The sequence below is a fragment of the Callorhinus ursinus genome, unplaced genomic scaffold, assembly GCF_003265705.2.
Source record: "Callorhinus ursinus isolate GAN/ISIS: 27379988/994484 unplaced genomic scaffold, GSC_fseal_2.0 scaffold3, whole genome shotgun sequence".
NCBI classification, from domain to species: domain Eukaryota; kingdom Metazoa; phylum Chordata; class Mammalia; order Carnivora; family Otariidae; genus Callorhinus; species Callorhinus ursinus.
This window is the reverse complement of record NW_027397065.1, coordinates 13514392-13538828: the sequence shown is the minus strand read 5'-3', so window position 1 is coordinate 13538828 and position 24437 is coordinate 13514392. Positions and strand designations below refer to the sequence as shown.

The window sequence follows — 24437 nt, the reverse complement described above, 5'->3', positions numbered from 1 at the left end:
TTCTGGCTTTCTTCCAAGTGCTGGTACAGAGATTGAATCCCTACCATCGGACATCGGGAGATCACGTGTCCTGAGCTTTCCGTCATGAACTGGGTGTTTCTGATTCACCCAGCCATAAGGTTGAGGGTGTAGAGAAGCAAAATATCATCAAATGGAAATGGAATATAAGAGACGAAGCTTGGGAAGATCCAAGTAAGCTGAATAGGTGGTTCAGAAACATTTAACAATGGCTACTTTTGCATGGTTTCCTCTCTCTCAGTTCATGACTTTGGTCACCTGGGATGTTCCTAATGACCAATTATCTGAGGAAGAAAAAAAAAAATCCAGGTTTACAGATGGGTCTGCACATTATTTCAATATGATCCCACACGGACAGCTGCAGTACCACAGTCACTCTCAGGAATAGCCTTATAGGACAATAGTGAAGGAAAATCAGTAAGAGTGGGCACAACTATCGGAGCAGATTTAGCTGTACACTTTGCCAGTAGTAAGAGATGGCCAGAGAAATGGATGTATTCATTGGCAGTGGTTAACTTTTTGGCTGATTATCAGCAATTTGGAAGGAACAAGATTGGCAGATTGGTGACAAAGAAGTCTGGGGAAGAGATGCATGTAGCTGAACTAAAAATAGTGAATGGGCCAAAACAGTGAAGAAGATACAATGTCCCAAGTAAATGGTCATCAGAGGAGGCCCTTAATAATCAGTTGAAAAAAAATGACACACTCTGCATGCCAGTCAGCCTCTTTCCCCAGCCACGTCAGTGCTTGCTCAATTAGGCCAATGAGGTAAGTGGCACAGTGCCATGGATAGAAGCTCTACGCATAGACTTAGGAATATGGACTGCCTCTTACTAAGACCATCCTGGCTAACACTACTGTTGACTGTGGTGTGTGATATACAGTTGGCAAGTAATCCTGTGAAAAGTTGTTCAACATCATTTGTCACTAGGGAGTTGCAAATTAAAACAGCTATTAGGTACAACTACACAGCTATTAGAATGGCTAGAATTCCAAAACTGACAGTGTCAAATAGGGAGGATGATACACAGCAACAAGAACTCTCATTCATTGCTGGTGGGAATGCAAAATGCAGACCACTTTGGAAGACAGTTTGACAGTTTAATGCAAACTAAACATAGTTTTGACTTAACATATTATCTATCTTTTTTTAAAAATTTTATTGTGTTATGTTAATCACCATCATTATATCATTAGTTTTTGATGTAGTGTTCCATGATTCATTGTTTGCATGTAACACCCAGTGCTCCATTCAATATGTGCCCTCTTTAATACCCATCACCAGGCTAACCCATCCCCCTCACCCCCTCCCCTCTAGAACCCTCACTTTGTTTCTCAGAGTCCATAGTCTCTCATGGTTCATCTCCCCCTCCAATTTCCCTCCTTCATTTTTCCCTTCTTACTATCCTCTTTTTTTTTTTAACATATAATGTATTATTTGTTTCAGAAGTACAGGTAACATATTATCTATCAATTACACTCCCAGGTGTTTACCCAGTTGAGTTTAAAGCATGTCCAAACATGAATGTTTATATCAATTGTATTCATAACTGCTCAGAACTGGGAGCAACGAAGATATCCTTCAATAGATAAATGGATAAACTTTATTACATCCATACTATGGAATATTATTCTACAACATAGTTGAAAAATGACCTACCAAGCCACAAAAAGACACGGAAGAACCTTAAATCATATTGCCAAGTGAAAGAAACCAGTCTGAAATGGCCATATATTCTATGATCCCAATTTTGTGACATTCTGGAAAGGCAAAACTATATAGACAAAAAAAAAAAAATCACCGATTGCCAGGGGTTTGGAGGAGGAGAGAAGATAGAATAGGTGAAATGCAGGGATTTTTAGGGTAGTGAAACTGTTCTTTATGATGCTCTACTGGTGGATACGTGGCAGTATGTGTTTGTTAAATCCTATAGAATTTTACAACATACAGAGCAATTTATAAAGGAAAAATTTATATTTATAAATTTATAAAGGAAAAAATCATTTAGGATGACAGGGGGATCCCATGATAGAATGCAGACTGTGACAGAGAATCTAGATGTATTACAAATATATGAAACAACTTCAAAGGAAAGGTTGAAGGAAAAATTGCTGACATACATAACTTTGGAAATGAATGGTGTTTTAAAGACTAAAGGGGAAAAGAACTGTACAAAACTCAACTCATAACTAACTTGAGTCAAAATTTTCTCCATTGGGATATGGATTAACAATTCTGTTACTGCTACCTGTGTGCACTGGAATTAGAGATTAAGTAAATGGATGGCAGATGTTGGGATCCAGAGTTTTCACTGTTGGTCTAGAAATATACAGATCAGCAAGAGGAATGGACTAGAATAATCCATTTGGTTGGGGAGACATCAGTAAGAACTCATGTTTAATTTAATACAAACACAAATGATTACATATCAAATATTTATAGATATGTGTATAGACACACATGTTAGTATATACACATAATTTCTTTGTTCTGTCAGCAGAGAGGATCTAAATGAAATGACCCCCCATTAACATGAGTACACCCAGCACCCAGATCTTGGTTTCCAATGCCTTTCTCCAATAAAAGGAAACAGGGCTTCTTGCAGAAAAGGCTGTTCCTAGGACTGGGGCAGGAAGCATACAAGACGAGCTTAGAGCATCTTGACAGCTTCTAGTGCCAGAAATAAGGAAGGGCTCAAAATCAAATAACCACATTGATATATGGTAAAGAGGCACACAAGCCAAGTGAAGAGCTCCCAAGTAGCCAAAGCTGGAACAATTCAAGCTACAAAATAAATAAAGTAGTATTGAATTATAACCCCAAATACAAAATAGGTACTATTGAGCCCATACTGATACAAAGAGATGATTAAATAAATAAATGAGGGAGAAGAGACCAATATCTCATATAGAGAATTTTCAGATAAATTATGTAGATGCTTTCTAAAATAGATGGAGCAGTGGAACTCTCCCTCTTTATGTGTGTTCTCTGTGTTGTGACTTCCTCCCAAAGAGTACAGTATGGAAAGGGGACAAAAAGAGTAAACTTACAGTGGATAAACCTGACAAATGCTACTTCAGCCAGGTGATCAAGGACAATATCATCAGTGATAAATAATATTGACAGCATACAACCTTGGTATAATGTGATGAAAAAAATGTCACTTTACCTTTGTGCTCTTTTTCCCCAAAATGCATAACCCCGCTTTAATCATGAGAAAACATCAGACAGTTTCCAGGAGAGGAGCATCCAACAATATACATGACCAATACTCTTCAAAACTGTCAAGTTCATAAGAAATAGGACAGTGTGAGAAACTATCACTAAGCTAAGAGGAGTCTAAGGAAACCTGAGAACGGTAAATTAGGTAAATTAGGTAAGATCCTGAAATAGGATAAGGTCATTAGGCAAAATCTCAGGAAACCTGAATAAACTATGGATTTTAGTCAATAAGGACACACCAATATGGTTTCATTAAGTATAACAAATGTACCATATGAATGTAAGAGGTCAATTATAGGGGAAACTGAGTGTGGGGGGAGATATATAGAACTTTCTGTACTATTTGCTTAATTTTTTTTTTGTAAATCTAAAACAATTCTAAAACTAAAGTCAATAAGTAATATTGGGAGAAAAAATGAGTGTGGAATAAATACTTTTTGAGACTTAAAAATCCAAAAGAATCCAATATCAAACACACATTACAAAAAAATGCCAAAGAAGATCTTTTAGGCAGAAGAAGATGGAAATCCAGGTTCATAAAAAGGAATGAAAAGCAAAGGAAATGGTAACTCATGTGGGTTGAATTTTTCCTTATTATTTAAGTTTCTTTTAAAAATAATTGGCTGCTTGAAACAAAAATAAAAACAATGTATTGTGGAGTTTGTAATATATGTGTAAATTTTATGCCAACAACTGCATAAAGGCCAGGAATGAAGAAATGGGAATAAATTGTTGTAAGATTTTTATTCTATACATTTTTAAAGGTACACGGTGGTAAGGTAAAGATGCATACTATGAATCCTAAAACAACAATTAAAATAACAGGAGTTATAACTAATGAGCCAAAAAAGAAATTAAATAAAAAAAATTCAATTAACTCATGAAGAGGCAGAAAAAAATTAAGGAAAAAGGAACACAGTACAGATGGGTCAAAATAGAAAACAAAGTGGTAGATTTAAATCCAATGATGTCAATATTCACATTAAGTGTAAATGGTGTAAATACACTAAACAAAGGCAGAGATTGTCAGATTGTATAAGAAAGGAAGACCAAATTTTAATATAAAAACATAAACAGGTTAATAGCAAAAAGGTAGGAAATGATATAACATATTGACATTAATCAAAAGAAAGCTGGACCGATTATATTAATATCAAGGCAGATTTCAGAGCAAGGACTATCAGGACAAAGAATATCACTTCATAATGATAAGGGGGTCAATGAATCAACAATATATAGAATTCCAAACATTTCAGAACCAAATAACAGAATATAAGCTATCATCATCCTACTTTTTCATTTTCAAACAATTGGTGTGATATAATGATTGCACTGTCCATTCAAACAAGCTTGTGTGTTGTCTCAAGACTTTGACTCTCAAGTTTTGCTCTTTCTTTTTTAGCCATTCAATATATTATTCAATTTTGAACACCATGAGTCATACTGCTGAATTTTTAAAAGGGTGATATTTTTGACATTTGCTGTGATTGTCTTCATGCATATTTTATGAGAAAATACAAATAACAGAAAACAGAGCCTACATTTACTTTAACTGCAAATGTTAGTGGTTAATGGGACCAATCAGGCAGGATCATTATAATTAAAGTTCTGTGGTCTTTTTCATATAAAAATAATGTGGTGTCACCGTATTGACCAAATATGAAGAGCTTCCTCTTAGGGTGACATGACAGCAGCAGAACCATTAAAAGCATTGCCTCTATGAGTCACTTGATATTTATTTTTCATCTTCACTTCCTGAGGACTTTTAAAGGCTCCAAACTGCCAGAGTGCACTAACCTGATATTTCTGTCCAGTGGTGGGAAACAGAGACAGTATCTCAAAGGTCATTCCATTTCTGATCAGAAGACCTTATAGCTGAGGGAAGTATGGGAGGTCTTACATGTGACTGATGATTAGTAATTCAATATTACATTTTTTTGTTCCTTTTGAGATTAAAAGACCCATGTTGCAAAATTTCAGTTGAGGTTAGTCCAGGATCATTTAGCTATTGGAACATCTCCTGGTTTGTCCACTAATTCTGATCATATTATCAATTCAGAAATTCAAGAGATGTTCCAAAGTTTAATATTTTCCAATGCTTCTTAGGCTATCAGTCATATACTTTGCTGGCCCAGTGTTTCCTATTATTAATCAAGATGCTTCTACGTGAGTTTCAAAGCAAGTAGGTTTCCAAAAGACTTCAACCATTATCTTTTCTAACAGATCAATATAGGAGAAGAATAATTCTCCTTCTATAAATAGGCATAATATAAGGACCATATCCATATATCTTTATGTAGTTTCATATTTGTATCGATTACCATTCACTGACTTACTTCCCTAAATGCTTCAAATCAACTGGTAATTGTCCCTTCAAAGAGTTAAAAGTCCATCCCTATAACTTGACACCATTCTTCCTAACCTCTGTGGTTGAAAGGAAGCTACTCACTGGAGGGTTTGAAGTATACCAGCTGACCCTAGTTTGTCTTATGAAGTATTTTTCTCTAGCTGAGTGTTGTTTAATCAGTGCTTGCCTTGTGTGTAGGCTCTATGATCTGAATGGAATTTGCAGAGGGATGAGGGAAAGGACAGAGAGAAACTCTGCTTGCTAGAAGGGCTGAGAAGAGAGAGGTCTAGTGGGAGACAGGGCTGGAAGAGTGAAAGCTGCTACTGGGAGTTATTTTAGAGGAAGAGCGGAGATGATCAGGGTGGACATAAAGGAAGGTCAGTGACAATCAGATTACTTCTGGAAGTGGCACCTCCAAAATGAAGGAAGAGAAAGTCATCTACCTGTTGGTGCTCCTCTTTCGTTTCCCTGCTACTTCCAAGATGGCAGAGTCTATAGGTAACATGGAAGAAAGAGAAAGGAGAAGAAATTAACCTCTTTGGAGAGGAAATGAGTCATTTGCTAGAGAGTTGTAAAGTTAAGGGAGTGATTTTTATTTTCCCTGTGCTGCTCACAGAAGTAAAATAAACCAAGTGTTTTAAGAAGTTGTCATCTCAAGGCCATCAATGGCTCATTGTACACATATGTGACTCCGGTATTACAAATGAGATGGCTTTTTAAAACCATAGGCACAATTGAAGGGGAAGAGAGAGTCCTTGGAAAGCCTAAATGGGGGGAGGATGGCTTGCATATTTTTCCAACTAGAGAAAAATGTGCTAAGACATTTTTATATGATCTGCTGAAAAAGAGACCGGTTGGTTTTATGTCTTTATTTAAAGAAACCCATTCAAATCCTGTTCTGAGAGAGCCTTTTGGGAGAAGGGAGGCATGGTGACTGAGTTGGGTTAAGAGTATGTGGGACAGAGCTCAGCAAAGGTAGCTTTCAATCTGGCATGAGGCCAACAAGCCAGTTGGTAGTTAGGGGAAATTTGACTAGTCTAGCCACTATCTTGAAAGCTTCTCTTCCTTGAAAGCAGACTCCATATCTCAGTCATATTTATATTTCCCTAAGGCCTTTTACATACTATGTGCTAAATTTGAGCAGTGAGTATGTTTAAATTGTATGAGACTTCCAGCCCTCATGAAAGAAGACAGGTTAATTTAGTAACTTTTATCAATGAGAAAGGGATTATAAATTACCATTCCAGCCCCATATCTGACTTAAATATATGGCAAACCACTATATTTTTACTCATGCCCTCCTTTTTATAAAGAATGTTCACATTGTTACAAACATCCCTCCACCAGAAAGCCAGACCCTTACTCACCCTGCTATTTGGGGGTGGGTGGGCGGGGGACTTCCTGTGGCATTATCCCCAATTATTATTAGAATTTCATGTTGTACAGATTTGATATGACAGCCCAAAAAGAATTACTTTGAGATATGCAATGGGTATACAGAAAGAAAAATGTATCATCACTCCTGTAATCCATGGATTTTCTTCAAATCTCATCACTCCTATAATCTATAGATTTTCTTAAAATCTCATGCCTTACTTTCCTCTTTTATAATTACCTCTCCTTAATTCATTTATTAATCCACAACAGTCCACTTGCAGCTCCAACACTCCACTAAATCTGTTCTTATCAAAGACACCATTGTTCTCTACATGGCCAGATGTAATAAACATGTCTACAAACTCATATATTCAATTTTTCACTGGCACTGGAAACTGTTGGTCCACTCTCTTCCTCCTCCTCTGCTTCCTCCTCCTTATTTTAAGTGTAGGGTTATTTAACATATGGTTAAAAGATTTAAACATGCAAAAGAGCCATTGTTTAAAAACAAATGAAAACCAAAAAGTGTATACAGTTGTCAGATTAAATAAAAATATTCAACACCCAGTTAAATTTGGATTTCAGAAAAACTACACACCTTTTCAGTATAAGTATATCCCATCCAATATTGAGGACATATTTTTAATAAAGAAATACTTTTGTTATTTATTTTTGAGTATCCTGTATTTTATCCGGCAACCCATGCCACCATACCCCATGCTTTGTCCTGCTCCCCAGAGGCAATAAATTCTAATTTTAAAAAGCTGTTTCTTATGGTAGTTAGCTCATTTCTAAATGACATTTTAAAATTTCTTAATTTTTCACGTCTCTTTGCTTTTGTGATAATAAATGAGGATTTACTTCTCTTGCATTACTCCCTTTCCTCCCTCCTCCATTCTTTCAATAGAATTATACTTGCTATGTTGTTATTTTCTTATTTTTTAAAGATTTTGTTTATTTTTTGACAGAGAGAGACAAAGCAAGAGAGGGAACACAAGCAGGGGGAGGGGGAGAGGGAGAACAGGCTTCCTGCAGGGAGCCTGAAGGGGGGCGGGGGGAGGAGGCTTAATCCCAGGACCTTGGGATCATGACATGAGCTGAAGACAGAGGCTTAATGACTGAGCCACCCAGGCACTTCCTAATTGTTATTTTCTTATAGGGGTTAGTAAAATTCAACACTTTCAAATTCTTATTCCATCAACTCTAGGTAATATATTTTGACATTCTGTAAGGCAAGGAGATTAGTGTTCTTGTACTGTTCTCTATCTCTTCTCCCCACTTCTACCTCTCCCTTTCTGCCTTCTGTACTTGCTCTGTTGAATTGACAAGGTTGATGCTATTTGCCATTTGTTCTGTAACAATAGTGAAGCCAGTAAGTTGATTCTAAAAATTGCAAATCAATAAAGTGCTTACATTACCATGACTTTGTAAATATTTGTTCACTTGAAGAACTAATAATTCCCATTGTGAATATTTTCTTTTATACTTTACCAAAAAAGGGCAAACAACATTTCTTAAAAGTTAATTGTAATGTGGATCTGACATTGTATCATTGAAGTTTTTTTTTTTTTAAGTTCCATCAGTTTTTTTTAATTCTCTTTGATTTTTTTTCTCTTGGTCTTCTGTTATCCTTTCTGCAGGTCACTTCTTCAACCCTTTCATTTTCCTGGTTTGTAGTTTGCTTAGGCCTTGCTTCTGCATATGAATCCTTCCATAAGTTGTACCAAAAGTATGATGGGAGACGTTTTTCTTCTTCTTTGGCTTGAGCACTTTTGGCATTTTCATAGATAATTTATAAAGATCATCTGATGCCAGGGGCGCCTGGGTGGCTCAGTTGGTTAAGCGACTGCCTTTGGCTCAGGTCATGATCCTGGAGTCCCGGGATCGAGTCCCACATCGGGCTCCCTGCTCAGCGGGGAGTCTGCTTCTCCCTCTGATCCTCTTCCCTCTCGTGCTCTCTGTCTCTCATTCTCTCTCTCTCAAATAAATAAATAAAATCTTAAAAAAAAAAAAGATCATCTGATGCCAGATGTGTGCTCCTCAGAACCAGATCTAACGAGGGCCCTATCTCTTCCAATTCAATCCTTGGTGTTCTACAACCAGATTTCTTCAACAGCAGTTTATAACTTCGAAAGTAAATCTTCCCATTCAATGCAGTGAAGTGCAGAACATACTCTACACCAGCCAGGCGGATATTTGGTACTGTGGGGCCTCTGAAGAAATCAATAAGAAGACTTTTTAGCCTTCTGTAGTCTTCTGTTACATCAAAATCATAACCAGCAAATATTAACATGGGTTTTGTTCCCTCAGGACATTTACTATTCTTAATATCTTTTAGAGAGACAAACTTCTCGATACCCAACTCAATCATATCCAGCACATGGTAGTCATACATACGACCTATTACTAGATTATTTGGCCGCTTATTATGGGAGCCAAACATAAATAAAGAACAATTTGACTTCTTTGATAAGAATTCCAATGATGTCTGATCCTCAAATGGTCTTGTAATGTTTTTCTTTTTATACAGAACTCCGTACGGTTTTTTCAGTGCATACACATCTTTAAGTACTTGTGTCACCATTGAATTTGCATTTCCCCCTTTAATCAGCATGGCATTTTTAATATTTTCACTGAGTTTCGGTTCTCTCTTCTCAAGGAATCTCTTGGCTCTTTTCGTTTTGGGCTTTACAACTCGATCCAAAAAGTCCATGGCTACCGCAACGCGAACCCCGGGAACGCACGCGCACGGCGCCATATCATTGAAGTTTTGGTACTCTGTTACTTTAATATCTATTGATACCGCTATACTTTGAAGAGCTCTTTGCTCATGTCTGATGTTGTAACATCATGCATTAGTTATTTAGAAAATGTTGATTCAAAGAATTATGAAGATTTTCCAAATGTTGATACATTTGATGTTACAATATAAAAAAATAACATTTGTTAATATCACCACTGATCTCATTAGGAGTCTTTTAAGTACTGGGAATCTGTCAGGCTGATAGTAGTAGATACAAGTTTACCAAAATCTCATTTCTCCTTGAAAGTTTGTATTTTGTCAGTGGCAATACAAACTGTCTGTTGTTTTCTTTGACGTGACAGGCTCATTTCATTTATCTTAGGAAATGTCTGCCCAACCTCCAAGTTCGAATAACCATAGTTCGCCTGTTGGTTATTAAGTCAAGTAAAAATGGTGTTCCACGGCAAACACATCTAATTCAGCTCACAGCTGAAAGAGGTGCATAGTTGTTTCACACCAAGAACACCTTCATACTGAGGTAGACAGAGGATTATACACCCTTGTTCTGATACACAGAATATTAAAAAGACTTGAGGATCAAGATGAATAAAATTAATTTTTGCTGCTTCCTCAATGACGTTCTTAAATAAAAAGTGGCTTTTTTCCTTCTTTTTTGGGCAGAGTTTAAGGCAGAGAAGAATTTAGTGCCTAGTAGGTACCAAGTACAGGTTGGTACCGCTGTGTTGATTCATGGCTAAAGTGTCAGCAATTTTAACCACCACTGCTTATGCATAATCAGTGCAAATGTCAAAGACATGAGAAAGGCATATTGTATCTTAGGATTATTATGAAAATAGCTGTGATTTCACAGATTTCCCTAAAAGGTTTCTGTGTTCACCAGGGACGTGTGGAGCCCAATTTGAGAATCATCAATCTAGTCTGGTCCTGGAGACTTTCCTCTGAGGACCCTCGGACTTAATTCACTCTGGGCAAAAATCCTGAGACTTCTTTTCATAGTTGGGGGTTAGAGCTCCTGTTTTCTGGATCCCATGTTGTCTTTTGGTGTCATTTACCCCCTTGTTTTATTACAACACAAAGATAGTTATATGAGAGGTATATTTTTTTCTGAGTCCTTGCATATATAAAGTGTCTTAATTCTATCTTCGCACATGATGGTTTAGTTAGATATGGAGTTATAGTTTAAAAATCATTTCCCCTTAAAACTTCACGTTGCTCCATTGTCTTCTAGTAATTAATGTTGCTACTGCAAAGTCTGATGAGAAAGGCGATTCTGGGTTTTTTTTTTTTTTTTTTTTATAAGTTGTTTCCTCTGCACCCACATTATGAGAGCATTTCAGATCATGTTTGTATCCTTGGTGTTTCTAAGTTTCAACAAGATCTGCCTCACTCTGGGTCTTTTTTTTTTTTTCACTCATGGTACCAAGCCCTCAGTAGACTCTTTAAGTCTATAATCATGTCCCTCAGTTTGTTTGAAATATCCTTGCATTATTTCTTTGATCATGTATTCTCTATCATTTGTTTTCTGGGACTTGCATTAGTCAGTTGTTGAAATACCTTGATGGATTCTTTAGTTTTATTTTTACGTTTCTAATTTTATTTGTAAATACTATTTTCCATCTCTTTGGCCTTTGTTCTAATTTCTGTTTTTCCCATTTTGGTTTGTAATCCTTCTATTGAATCTTTTTATTTTGGTACTTCTTTATTCAAGACATCTTTCCTATGGTTTGATTGTTCCTTTTCCCCTAGCAACCTTTTTTTTGTGTTAGGATATAATGTTTTCTCAAATCTCTCTGATACAATATGAAGCTTTTGAATCTTTTTTTATCTCATATATTAAATTTTCACTTCCTCCAGTGTCATTTTTACCATTGATTCATCTTGATCTCTCTTATTTTTCATGTTAGAGACTTTCTTTAAAAAAAACCCTAACTTTAATTGTCTATTCATATTTAAGAATGGGGCAATAAAAAGTTAATTGGGTGCTTTGGATACATGGGCAGGCCTTATCAGTTTGCATGTTCAGATTTGGATTAAGATTAAGGTGCTTATTAGGAAAGCAGACATTATTTATGTAGGTAAATTCTAGAAGCTGGAGAATGTAGGCCTTTGATTTCTATAGAGGTGATTTTGTTTTTTCCCTTCAGAGATTGAGAATGCAGGAGTGACGCCGGTGGATAGCAACAGATATGTTTACTTCCTTTCAATCACTCTGTGTTCAGCCCCAAGTCTCACTTCAATTCCCTCTCACCCCTGGTATATCCTGGGCTGTTCCCGGATCTGCATGGTAGATGAGGTCTCTCCTTAACCCTTTCTGCTATGTGTTCTCCAAGCTGTGGCTTCCTCAGTCACACTCAGTCACTCCTCTGTCTGCCTTCCGTTCTCAAGCAATCATTGAAATCAAGCCAGCGATGGCTCTTCCTGGTTTCTTTGTTGTTGTGGGTCTATGGCTTTGAAAAATTTTAGTTGCTATCATTTCCTGTGGTCTTGGTATAGAAAGGGAGAAAGGTATGTGCTCACCATTCCACCGTCCTTAACCAGGCACTCTCTCCTTTCTTTTGGCTTCCATGATATTTCCTTCTCAGTTCTCCTTCTGCTGGGCTGACCGTTCTGCTGGCTCCTTTCCTGTTTTGACAACACAACAATAGAGTTTCTCTTTACACTCTTTTTCTAGACAACCTTATCCACTGTATCATTTAAAAATGTCCATCTACCTGCAGATCGGTCCCTAATTTGTATTTCCCTCCCTGACCTTGCTTCTGGACTCCAGGCTTTTTATCCAATTTCCTGCTCGAACTCTCTATTATTTCACAGATACTTCAAATGTTGGTTTCCAGTATCCCTCCTCTCCCACTTCTTTCCCCTGCTCAGGCTTCCTTATCTTGGTAGAGGGCTCTTTCCATCTGCAGGACTTTTTCATGTTCTCTTCCCGGAGTACTGTTCTCCTCTCTATCTGCACGCCTACTTTCTTCTCATCCTTAGACCTGCCTTCATATGTTTCCTCAGAGAAGCCTTCTGTAATTACCCTGCATAAAGTTGCTCCCTCCTTCCCACGTTGTTATTCTGTCTCTAAGTATGCTATTATCAATCCTCATGGAACTTTTCAAATTTGACATTAGTAATTTTTTTAAATCTTCTTATTAGATGGTGAGGCCCACAGTGATAGGAGCTGTGTTGTGTATTTATCACTGCTTTTCTAGCACTAAGATAGTGCTTGACGCATAGGAGGAATGTAATAAATATGTGTAGAATGGATAGATGCAGTTTCAAATGAATACTAAAATCTCAAAAAGCTTCTTTATTTATAATCATCTGCAGGTTACCTTAAAGGATCTCAAAAGTACTGTAGCAACTCCTCATTGCTTATTTCATTTTTCAAACTTAATGGGAACCTAAAAATGTTCAATTAAAATATATGACTGTAATACTTACAAAAATAGTTTAGTCCAGAAAACAATATGAGTGCCTTTTAACTGGCGTATATCATTTCCTGAAGGACACTTAATCATCTATAGGCTTATTACTCCGAATAAATTTTCTTTGTCTTCCCCTTTTATCCTTACTTGACCCAACTTTATGAAATTAATGTGTTTTTTTCAATGTAGGTCATGAAGGTTAGTTTGAAATGAATTATGGATTGTGACACCACCTGAGAACACAGGAATAATAAAGAGGTAAGACTTTCCCTGCTAAACCCAGACAGCTTTCTATATTTCACTCCTTTAAACCTGCCAAATAAAATGTCATGAAATAGATCAGACAGATCTAGAGGATCTCACTGTCAGGAAGAGCCATATTCATCAGGTGGTTATCAATTGTCCTGCCACAGATTCTTGGCTGATTCCCAACACCCACTTCTTTGGGGAAGAAAGAGAAACACAAAACTGGTTATGCAGAGAATGAAGGCCCGAGAACTGACAGACAGAAGAGATTATTAATGACTATGGATGCGATATTTTGCCTGGTCTAGTCACCACCACACGTGCCTTCTATTATCTCTTGGTACTAGAAATAATCTCTTGGACTAACCTTACAGATGCTATTAACTATCACAGGAAAAGACTATCTTAATATGCTATAGTGATTCATTTTAGGGGAAGAATTCTTAGAAATAATCATTTTACCCAGTTTTTGAAGTAAAAGTACATATCTGGTGTGGTGATTCCTCTGGTATCAGGGGAGGTGATGCAAAGGGAAGCAGGGTGGCCCGGCAGAGGGGGTCAACAGTTGACAGCACAGAACCACCGGAGGGGAGGAAGCCGTGCTAATTAACTGGCTCAGGCTCTGCAGCTTCATCGGTCTCTGAAGCCCAAGATGACACCTGCCTCCCTCAGCGTGCTCTGGCTCAGCTGAGAGACGCTTCCTAATGAGGAGAATGAATCAGCTTGAGCTTTGAAGTCTGACCACCTAGATTCGAATGCCAACTCTGCCACTTCCTGGCTGTGTGACTTTAACAAGTCACTTAGCCTCTGTGAGCTTCCATTTTCTCATCTGAAAATTGTGCATAAAATTGGAACTTCTATGGATTTTTTTGCTGAGGATTAAAGGAAAATGTTCTTAGAATTGTAACCATACGAAATGAGAGCTCAGTAAATGGCTATTGTTAGTTGCTGGGGCTGTTGCGGCCGACTTGTATCGTCCATCCCCCTTCTCTTGGCAACTGCCCCATCTTGTTTGGGTTTGCCTACCCACCCCTGCAAGGACTGTGTACTTTGGGTGAAGCTCTATACATGTCTGGCTCAATATCCCTCTGGCTGTAGGTGTGGGGCTCCTGGCTCAGGCCTAATCTAATCAGCACTGTCCCACCATCTGGATGTGGTTTCTGGTTCCAAGGCAGGTTTTTGACCTAATTCATTCCATTGAGACCTGAGATGATCACCAGAGACTTCTGGGAAAGAAGCTTCTTTGCTTTCCTGAGAGAGGTGACAGAAGGGAGGCGGTATCATCATCATGATCTTCACTATTACTATTATTATCATTGTGAATGACAACTCTAGGTTTTCTGAAAGGTTCTGCCATTTGCCTTGTACCACTTGTGAGCCTGCTGTGGAGGGAGGAGTCAGCACTGCACACAAAACAGACCATAGAGATTTACTGAACTCTTCCATGAGCATTGGGAGCAGGGACAAGGTTAGAATACCCACAGGATTCCCCACAGGTTAGATCCTCTGAATCAGGGCCAAGGAGCTGAGAAAGTTGGGGTCTGGCATGCTGTCTCAAGAGCTTTTTGAAAATGCTTCATGAATTTTTTTTTTCCTGCGAAAAGGCAGAAAGTTATTGGATATCAACAATCCTGAAAAAGTGAGGTTCCCATCTTACTTCCAATAATATGAAACAGGGAAGTATTTTGATGGACTTTTTTTTTCAAATTTCTAGTAGCAAAAGCAATGCCATTTTAGAGAATATGGCAGTTGCAAAACTCAAAACTCCAGGCTGAGTTGACCTGCCACTTCCGCTCTTGGCTCTTCAACTGAAACCCAGTTATGAGATACTAATGCAGACACCAGCAACCTATGGCTTGGGAGCCAATTAGGAGACACAGTTTTCATTGTCAGGGGGGGCACTTGCCACTTTCTCACCCTTTCTCCTGGAACCAAAGTTCCCTCTGGTTGAGAAAACCACCACAGGGAAGTAAAAACAGTAGCTGACAAATGTCACCAGCGTCATGTTAGCAGTTATGTTTATCTACCTTTGGGAGACAACCTTGGCATGCAAACATTCAAAGCTTGCCAAACTTTGTAGCAAAGCAGAGTAAAACTAACTGACATTTGTATTTTGTTTTATCGCTTGGTTCCCTGTAATGCTTATATTTTTCTTTAGTTTAACCAAGTGGTAACCAGGCCCAGCACATATTCTTGATTAATCAGAAACATCAGATTATAAGTCATAGGCAAAAGTGAAAGCCGCCAGAGGTATTTAATCATATAAATAACGAGGGAAGGGAAAGAAGGTAACCAAGCCTGATTCTCAATAGCGTTTTGAAATGCTTCATGAATTTTTAACTGTAAGAGGGCAGGAGCTTGTTTTTATGACTCAGCTGAAGGATGGTTCCTCATAACCCGCTGGTTTCATTTGAAGTTCAGAAAAAAGAACATTATCTACTAAATCATCAACATCGCTGGTTATAGCACCTTGAGTCTCTCTTGGAGACTTGGTTCTGGCATATAAATCTGTAACAAGCCCCAGATTCGGGGAAAGAACCATGGTAAGTACCAGTAGAAAGTAACCCCCTCCCCCACCATCCACAACTTTGTCAAGGGGAGAGCTCCTCCCTGGGTCTGATTTCTGAGTGATCCAGCTCAAATAAAAAAAAAAAATCCTGGCTCATTTATTTCAGTACTGATGATCTGACAAAGGTGGATAAAAAGACAGGCTGTGTGAGCAATGTAACATACATGTGGTCCATCCTAGAATAGACTGAGTACCTGCCCTCAAGGAGTTTATAACCTACAAAGTGACTATGTAGGATTAAATCAATGTAGGAACACAGAACAAGTGACGAGCCAAGGAAGCCAGATGAGGAATCAGGATGAATCACTCTTCAGTGATCAATATTGTTCCAACTTACTTCTAACCTTGGTCCTCAGAGACAGCTAAGCTACCCAAGAATACCACAAGGTTAATGCCCAGGAAGGCTGAGTTCTACCTCCAGCTCTACGCTTTGTAGCAGGAATAAATATTAGTAATACACGGGTTTAAAAAACACTATGTTGGAATATAAGAAGAATCTCCCCAAGCTTAAATCTGCCTGTGGTGGTGGAAAATTCACCCTTGATCTCATTTTGGGGAGCTGCCTCTACTTCTCTAGGGTGAAATTATAGTCTCAGTTGACTTGTAAGTTCAGAATATAGGGAAAGGAGGCCCTACTATTGGATTCTCTGGGAAATGGGCAGCTTGAGCATAGGAAATGTTTCTAAGGTGGGGAGGTGCTTCAGGACCCACAACTGACTGCCTGAGCCACAGCACATGGTCATTCTCATGTAGGATGTGTGCGTGTCCCAGAGAGCTATGAACGAACATGCTTCTGGTCCCCACAGTTGAATGGCTAAAGCCCTGACCCCTTCAGCTCCAAGGACATATTAATGCCTCTCTCCTCCTCAGATTGATCCCATTTTGCTTTCCCTAAGCCCTAAGCTTGGGAACCAGCTTCCTCTTTCAGATACTTTGCCACTATTGTTTCCATGAGTTAAACGTGTTGAAAACAAACATGTTGAAAACAAAACTCCAGGCTGAGTTGACCTGCCACTTCTGCTCTTGGCTCTTCAGCACAAGAGTCTGTTAGTCCTGGAGACAAAAAGCTAAGCTAACTTTTCAGGATGGGAAAGGAAAATGTATTAACAGCAGTGAGAATGGAACATGAATTAAATTACCAGTAGGTGTACCTGCCACACACTGGCGTGGATGGCGTAAGCAATTCAATGATCTGTTCCTCTTCCATGTACCAGTCTAAATCCATAAATAGAGGAGACAAAATAAACCCATGTCTTTCTTAGAGACTCCTAGCTGTCCCAAAATACATATTCCTGACTTCTTTTTTGCTAGAGTACTGCTGATTTAGCTGAAGACCTGGATACTTGTAATACAGACCACATTTCCTGGCTTCTTTTGTAGCTAAATGGGGCATTGTGGCTGAGTTCTGGCCCATAGAAGGTAAATGGAACTTCTGTGTGTGTAAAGTGTCCTCAAGGAGAAAGGGCGCGTCCTTCTCTGTCCGTCACCTTTCCTGCTGGCTGGAATGTAGTTACAGTGTCTGAGGCTCCCATCTGGGGTCCTGTGGTGTCCTGTGGGCGTTGAGGATGGGGAAGCAGAAAAATGGGTCCCGGTGACCTCACAGAGCTTCACCACCAGCCCTTGACTGCCTCCCTGCAGGCTTCTGCCTCCCTACAATGACATAACCTCCTGTCTTAAGAAACATAACTATAATTTTGAGCTATCCCAACGGATACTCCTCAACATAAATGAAGGAATACCAGGTTTTATCCTTTCAGAAGAATTCTACGCCACCAGCATTTCATAATAGAGGAGAAAAATAGAGCAACTTCCCAATACAAGAGAAAGCATGTAAGTTTTGAGTTTTCTCTGGTATTTTCAATAAGAACCTGTATGTACATACGGATGTATTTGCATGTATTTGTGAAAGGGAAGCTAGCTTGAGTGTCTCAGATGCAGCCATCGCCTGGCCCGGCACGTGTATGTGCACAAGTAGTTGTGGCTCCTCTGGGGCTGTTTTGAAACATTTGAAATATTTCTTGGGGTCCCTCAGAATATCTAAGAATGGAAGAGAAAGTTTTGCAAAAAGTGTGAGATCCTATAATACTAAGCGGGGGTCAGAGTAGAGCAACACTTTTTATTACTATTAATCTGAACCCAGTTCACCCTGAGGTTCACGTGGCCTGGGGAAAACAAAGGTTACACTTTTTAAAAGGCTTTTTACAGCTGATTATTGCTGTTTTTTATTGTGCAACATCCTGTTTACTGATATATAGGCTCGAGAGAGGCTAAAATGGTCCTTTCCAACAACTATCTAAAGGCATTTTAAATTGGATGAGAGAGATTTGCCTTCAAGAAATTAATACTGTCTTATGTATGGAATGTGTACAAAGTAATAAGTAGGTAATAGGGTTGACATACTATTCTTCTAGAATGGGACAAAACATTTCAAGGACAAATAATCTTTTGCATTTGAAAAGTAAGAAAAATGAAGAACAAGTGATCAGCCAATAAAGCATTTGAATGTAAAGGTTTCTAATTTGGTTTGAGAATAAGATCTTGAATTCTACCCCCTGTAGAAACGTTGTATAAGCCAAGGTTTGGTCCTTCTCTGGTTGTCCTACACAGGGCAGGGAAACCTGCAGAAGCCTATCCATTCATTAATTCCTTCCATCAAACATTATCTGATCATCTGTTATGTTTTAGGGGCTGAGATATGTTTCAGATGAAACTGGAGAGAATTCCAAAGTTAATAAAATATAATTCTTGCCCTTGAAGAGCCCAAAGCCCATGGAATAAGTGTGTGTGGGGAGGGGAGATAGACACACATAAATAGAGCATGACAATACAATGTGATAAATGAAACTAGGTGAAATACGTGCCTACAGGAGGGACAAGTCACACGGGTGAATGTGTGACACATGTGGATATGTGGTCTTTGAGTTGGTCCTGAACAACAAATGAAAGTTCACAAGTTGACAAGTCACATAGAGCATTTCATATTAGGCCTTGAGAAATTATAGAGAACATTATTTTGGGAGCATGAGAAATAGCTTGGTGTCGCTAGGGCAAAAGGAGCATGACTGGGGACTGGGGAAGGTGAGGCCAGGTTAAGTTGGGGCCAGCTTGCAAAGCACTACGTGCCAAACTAAGCAATTTGGACACAAGCCTTTAGTTTTAGTGGTGACTCATCAAAGGGTTTTAAGCAGCAGAATGACATGGGCGAATTTGGTTAGTTTGGCAGTTGTTTCATCAACAATTACTGAGTTCTTATTAGGTGCCCAACACTGTACATGGGATCAAAGGAAGAGTCCGCTCAGGGAACTTAGAGTGCCACAGCAGAGACAACCACATCAACATGCTTGGATAATTGTCCATGCAGGATGTGCTGGGAGACTCAGAGGAAGGTCCAAGAGGCTCTGAGTTGAATCTTGAAGAACTAATCCAGCTAATGTGTGTCTCCCACTAGAATGGAATCTCATGGACTTTTTAAAGGGTTCCTGGCACATAGTGTTACAGAAATGTTTGTTAAATTAAATGCATTTTTAAAATAAGGGCAATGACTCTTTTGTTCAGTGCCTGGAATAGTGCCCGCACACAGTATGTGCATCACAGATATTTGCTGAAGAATGAAAGAAGGCAAGAAGGAAGGATGGGCTGAGGTGAGGAAGAGTATTCTAGGTAGAATGAACAATATACACAAAAACACGGAGGCACGAAAGAACAGAGGATGGATAGCTGACTATAAAGGAGTGAATACTGAGGAGCAGTGAGTGCTGAGGTAAGTGAGGTACTGTACGGTACTGTGCTAAAGGAGGTACCGTGTAAAGGGTTGAGATTTACCTTGTAGGGTCCTGGAAACCGGAAGGATTTTTAGGGAGGTGATGCCCTTTGGATATCTCATTTTGGATAGAGTTTGGAGATTGGGCTGAAGGAATAAAACCAGATTCTCTTATGCTACAGCAATAAAAAGATGACAAGGGATGGATGGATTTGAGTATTTAGGAGGTGGAATAATTGGGGCTTGGACATTTATTGGATGATAAGGAAGAGAGAGGGAGAGGAGCAAGGATACAATCCATTTTCTTTCTTGGTTATACAGGTATGTGCACACACACGCACAGAAGTTGGTTGAGGTGAAGTGTTTATTTCAGACATTGTGAGGTGAGACTCCTGTAGCATATCTGAGTGTGCATGTTCAGAGGCCTATTGGAAATGCAGATCTGGAACGAAAAAGGGAATAGGGGACTCCGTGGGAAGGTGGCACACTGAACACATGCTCCATCCTCCCTTTCTCACCTCTAGAAATAGCAGAAGAAAACAGAAAGTAAAATAAACCCAAATCAGTGATGGGAAATAGAAAGGGATACTCTTAGGGACTAGAAATCATGAAAAATCTCTGGAAGATGAAAGCAGACGGATTACACTGAAAAAAAAAAATACCACAGCCCGCCTAAAACTTGGGTCAAAGTGAGGATGGTTTTTAGGAGACTTGAGAACAGAGCCTTCAAAGAAGGGCACCAGGAGGGGCTTCTGGAGCCATATAAGAATGATTGGGGTATATCACAGGGAGTGACCAAATGGTTTTGTCAATCTTTTTTCCCCAAAAATGCATTTAAGTACAAAAGGATGCATATAACATGGTGAGATAAGATATAAATAGTTTTTAAAAGAGAGAAAGAGAAAATAACAATTAAAAAGTGAGATTAAGCTTGGTGTGTGGTGTATTAAGATTCATGCCATGAAATCCTATGCACTTGCTAAACAGAGGTGGGTCTCAAATTTGGCTATAAATTTTCAATCAATGAGAAAAGGGAAACCATTTCTTCACCTAACTAACAATATCCAAAGGGTTAAAAACAGATTACCTACTTAAAAAGAAAAGATTTATTCATTTATGAGAGGAGAGAGAGAGAAAACATGAGTGGGGGGAGTGGCAGAGAGAGGGAGCAGGAGAGCAGCAGAATCCCCACTGAGCAAGGAGCCCAACCCTGGGCTTAATTTCAGGAACTAGAGATCATGACCTGAGCGGAAACCAAGAGTCAGACACTTAACCAACACAGCCACCCAGCCAGCCCCCATCCATATTTTTAAATTTAATATTCCAAACAACTTTGTTCTTTGTCCAAATTCAGCGGACTTTACATTGTCCTCTACTTCCCCTCAGAAAAAGAAGGTCCTGTATACTTTGCTGTCTGCTGAGTACCTATCAGTGCAAAACAAAGGTTAATTCTCATGGGGTGTATCAACAATTCGTAAAGGAATTTTTCACAATATTTGACTCAAAGGACTTTATCCAAGATTATTGACAGAGCCATCCTTTAAGACTACAATAAATTCTGTTGATCCTTGTTGTCAGGCAAGCCTTACAATCTCTCTTTCTCAGGGATGGTTGATTGGCCCAACACAAAGCTTCCCAGGATCAGTAGGAATCCCTGATCCAAAGCTTTGTAACAGTTAGAACACCTTGGCCATGGGATGCTGTCCACAGGTGTTCTGTGAAGAATTAGAGCTTAAAGAGAGAAGCCAGTGTTACTCCAACTCAGTCCAGCCCTTGAGTCAATTCACCTGAAAGCTTAAATGCACATTTGAAGACAAATTTGATTTAAATGCCCTGTAACACTGTGCACAGCAAAGGAAACAACAAAATCAATTGGCAGCCTATGGAATAGGTGAAGTAATTTGCAAGTGACATATCCAATAAAGGGTTAGTATTCAAAATACATAAAGAACTTATACAACTCAACACCCAAAAAACAAATCATCCAATTAAAAATGGGCAGAAGACATAAATAACATTTTTCCAAAGAAGACATCAGATGGCCAAAAGACATATGAAAAGACGCTCAACATCACCCATCATCAGGGAAACACAAACCAAAAGTACAATGAGATATCTGTCAGATATGGCTAAAAACCAACAACACAAGAAAAAACAGGTATTGGTGAGGATGTGGAGAAAGGGGACCCTCTTACACTGTTGGTGGGAACGCAAAGGGGAGCAGCCACTCTGAAAAAGAGTATGGAATTTCTTCAAAAAGTTAAAAATAGAGCTACCCTATCATCCAGCAACTGCACTACTAGGTATTTGCCCAAAGAACACAAACATACTAATTCAAAGGGATACATGCGTCCCTATGTTCACAGCAGCATTGTCTATAATAGCCAAAGTATGGAAACAGCCCAAGTATACACGGACTGATGAATGGATACAAAAGATGTGGTATATATACACAATGGAATATTACTCAGCCATAAAAAAGAATGAGATCTTGCCGTTGGGAATGACATGGATGGAGCTAGACTGTATTATACTAAGCAAAATATGTCAGTCAGAGAAAGACAAATACCATATGATTTCATTCATATGTGGAATTTATAAAACAAATGAACAAAGGAAAAGAAAAAAGATAGTGCCAAACCAAGAAACAGACTCTTAACTATAGAAAACAAACTGATGGTTACCAGAGGGAAGGAGGGTGGGGGATGGGTGAAATATGTGATGGGGATTAAGGAGCCCACTTGTTGTGATGAGCACCAGGTGATGGATGGAATTGTTGAGTCACTATATTGTATGCCTGAAACTAATATTATACTGTATGTTCACGAACTGGAATTTAAATAAAAACTTAAAAAAAGTAAAAATAAATAAACACCTAGTAACTCGGAAATAGGAAGAGGGTATAATTTGAGTTTTGTAGCTTTCAAGTATGACTCTCTGGCCCTCCCAGATATCTCATGAGTAAACGGATACCCTTTATTATATTCTTTTTCTCTTTTAGTCAGCTAATGTGGATTCTGTTCTCTGCAACTAAGAGCCCCAGTGAAATAATAACTGCAGAGAAAAGAGGAAAAAGGGTAAGATTCATGGTGGACATTACCCTGTAATTAAATAATTACCAGAATATGTCTAAGTACTGGAAATACATATTGTTGGCCTCGTGTTATTCTTTCTTACTATGTTTGTTTCCTTATTTAGATTTAAAGTGCCTCAAAGGCAAGGACAGTATCTTCTTTCATCAGAGAAGATCAGTATTTCCAAACAGGGACTCTGCCACCAGTCTGCCTCATATGAATCCCACCTTCCCTATGTTTCAGCTGTATGACCTTCTCTATGCCTCATTTTCTCCACTGGTAAAATGGGGATATTTACATTCCCTTCTAAATGTTCAGATTCAATGTGATAATAACCATAAAATGTTTATCACAGCCCCACCGATGTGGCAAAACTTGATAAAGTCTAGCTATCATTATGATCACATCACACCTGTATAGAACTAGTTATAATGACAGTGACAGATAGCCAGTGTGAACAATAGAGTCAAAGGGTGATTGGAAACCACCTCCAATTCTGTAGTATTGTCGGATGCGGGGATTTTTCCCTGAAGGTTTTTTCTTGTTCACTGATAGAGCAATGGTGAGTGCAGTAACATTTCAAACTGTCCACTTACTTTAGCATCCCCCAGTCTTCTTACACAACTCACTCCAGCCATATTTTTTGCCAGCTCCATTTATATATCCTCCTTCCCAAATCTCTTCTACATCTGATTCCACATGGAAATCCTTACAGGCAGTGTTTATGCAAGTCTCCATGGTAACAATCCATTCTCTGGTCTCCACGGTGACACTTGCAAACACTTATAACCTCTCAAATTCATTTTGTTTGTTTATTTGAAATGTCTACTGATTTGATTTATCAGCCTAAGCCATGCATAACAACACAATCTACATCTTTCCAGGAATAAAAAGAGAGACAGGAGAGAGAACGAAGTGAAATAGTATTTAGGGTGTGTCTCCCATGGGAATGATTCTTTAAAAACTGTATGGAGAAACCAAAACCAACATTTTTATTTCATTCCTTAAATCTATAAGGAATGCACAATTAGCACTTAAACTTATTTACAAGCTGTTCCAAATAGTAGAACAATTAGGATCTCAGTAAAAACAAAGATGTGTGAGACAAACATCACTGAGTCAGTAATTGGAAGACCAGAAATCTAGATCTAACGTTAGGGTGACCAACCATCTCAGAATTGAGGGGTTTCCTGGCACGTGGGACTTCTAGTGCTAAAGTCAGGACAGCCCTGGGTATCCTAATTTTCTTCATGTTATTGAGGGACTGGAGAGAATCATTATTGTGGTTACTTCCAGCTTGAATGTTTTAGGATTCTACAAAGTAGAGCTGGTTGTTTTTCCCAGAAGAGGATTGTATATCATGCTTCATTTCCCAATTATAAATGTATATTGGAAGTAAAAGTGTATTTCTTTTAGAGTTGAGTGTGCTTAGATTTGATCATCAAGCAACTGGTCAAGTCATAAACTTTGGCCAAATGCTATAAAATCATGTGCATTCTTTTTACTTTGGTGTTTTTCCTGGCATTTTCACCAAATAAGGAATTGTTTTGGAAAGTAGACAAAAGTGAGTTACATTTATTTTTCAAAGAAACTTGTTGAGGGCCCACTGTCTTGCTATTGCAAAACACGTTTAACCCCAGTAAGAA

General features: G+C 38.6%; 1 protein-coding gene and 1 long non-coding RNA gene across 2 annotated transcripts; both read right to left on the bottom strand.

Annotated features, from left to right (window-relative positions):
* Nucleotides 1-6030: 6030 nt before the first annotated feature.
* On the bottom strand, nucleotides 6031-23459 carry LOC141371732 (uncharacterized). The gene is made up of 3 exons (XR_012376911.1): nucleotides 23388-23459; nucleotides 12247-12351; nucleotides 6031-6080 (listed from the first exon to the last, which is right to left on the bottom strand). It is a non-coding gene; the product is annotated as an uncharacterized lncRNA (long non-coding RNA).
* LOC112819674 (ribosome production factor 2 homolog) lies at nucleotides 8607-9678 on the bottom strand. The gene is made up of 2 exons (XM_025866603.1): nucleotides 8992-9678; nucleotides 8607-8786 (listed from the first exon to the last, which is right to left on the bottom strand). The coding sequence occupies exons 1-2, from the start codon at nucleotides 9676-9678 to the stop codon at nucleotides 8607-8609; spliced, it is 867 nt and encodes a 288-aa protein (XP_025722388.1).
* Nucleotides 23460-24437: the final 978 nt, after the last annotated feature.

Bases quoted from the DNA above. Each gene is read 5' to 3' on its own strand.
- LOC112819674 (XM_025866603.1), bottom strand. From the start codon at position 9,678: ATGGACTTTTTGGATCGAGTTGTAAAGCCCAAAACGAAAAGAGCCAAG. The intron at 8,787-8,991 runs GCATCAGATGAT...TGAGCCACCCAG, and splicing joins TTCTGAGGAGCACACATCTG to GCGCCCCTGGCATCAGATGA.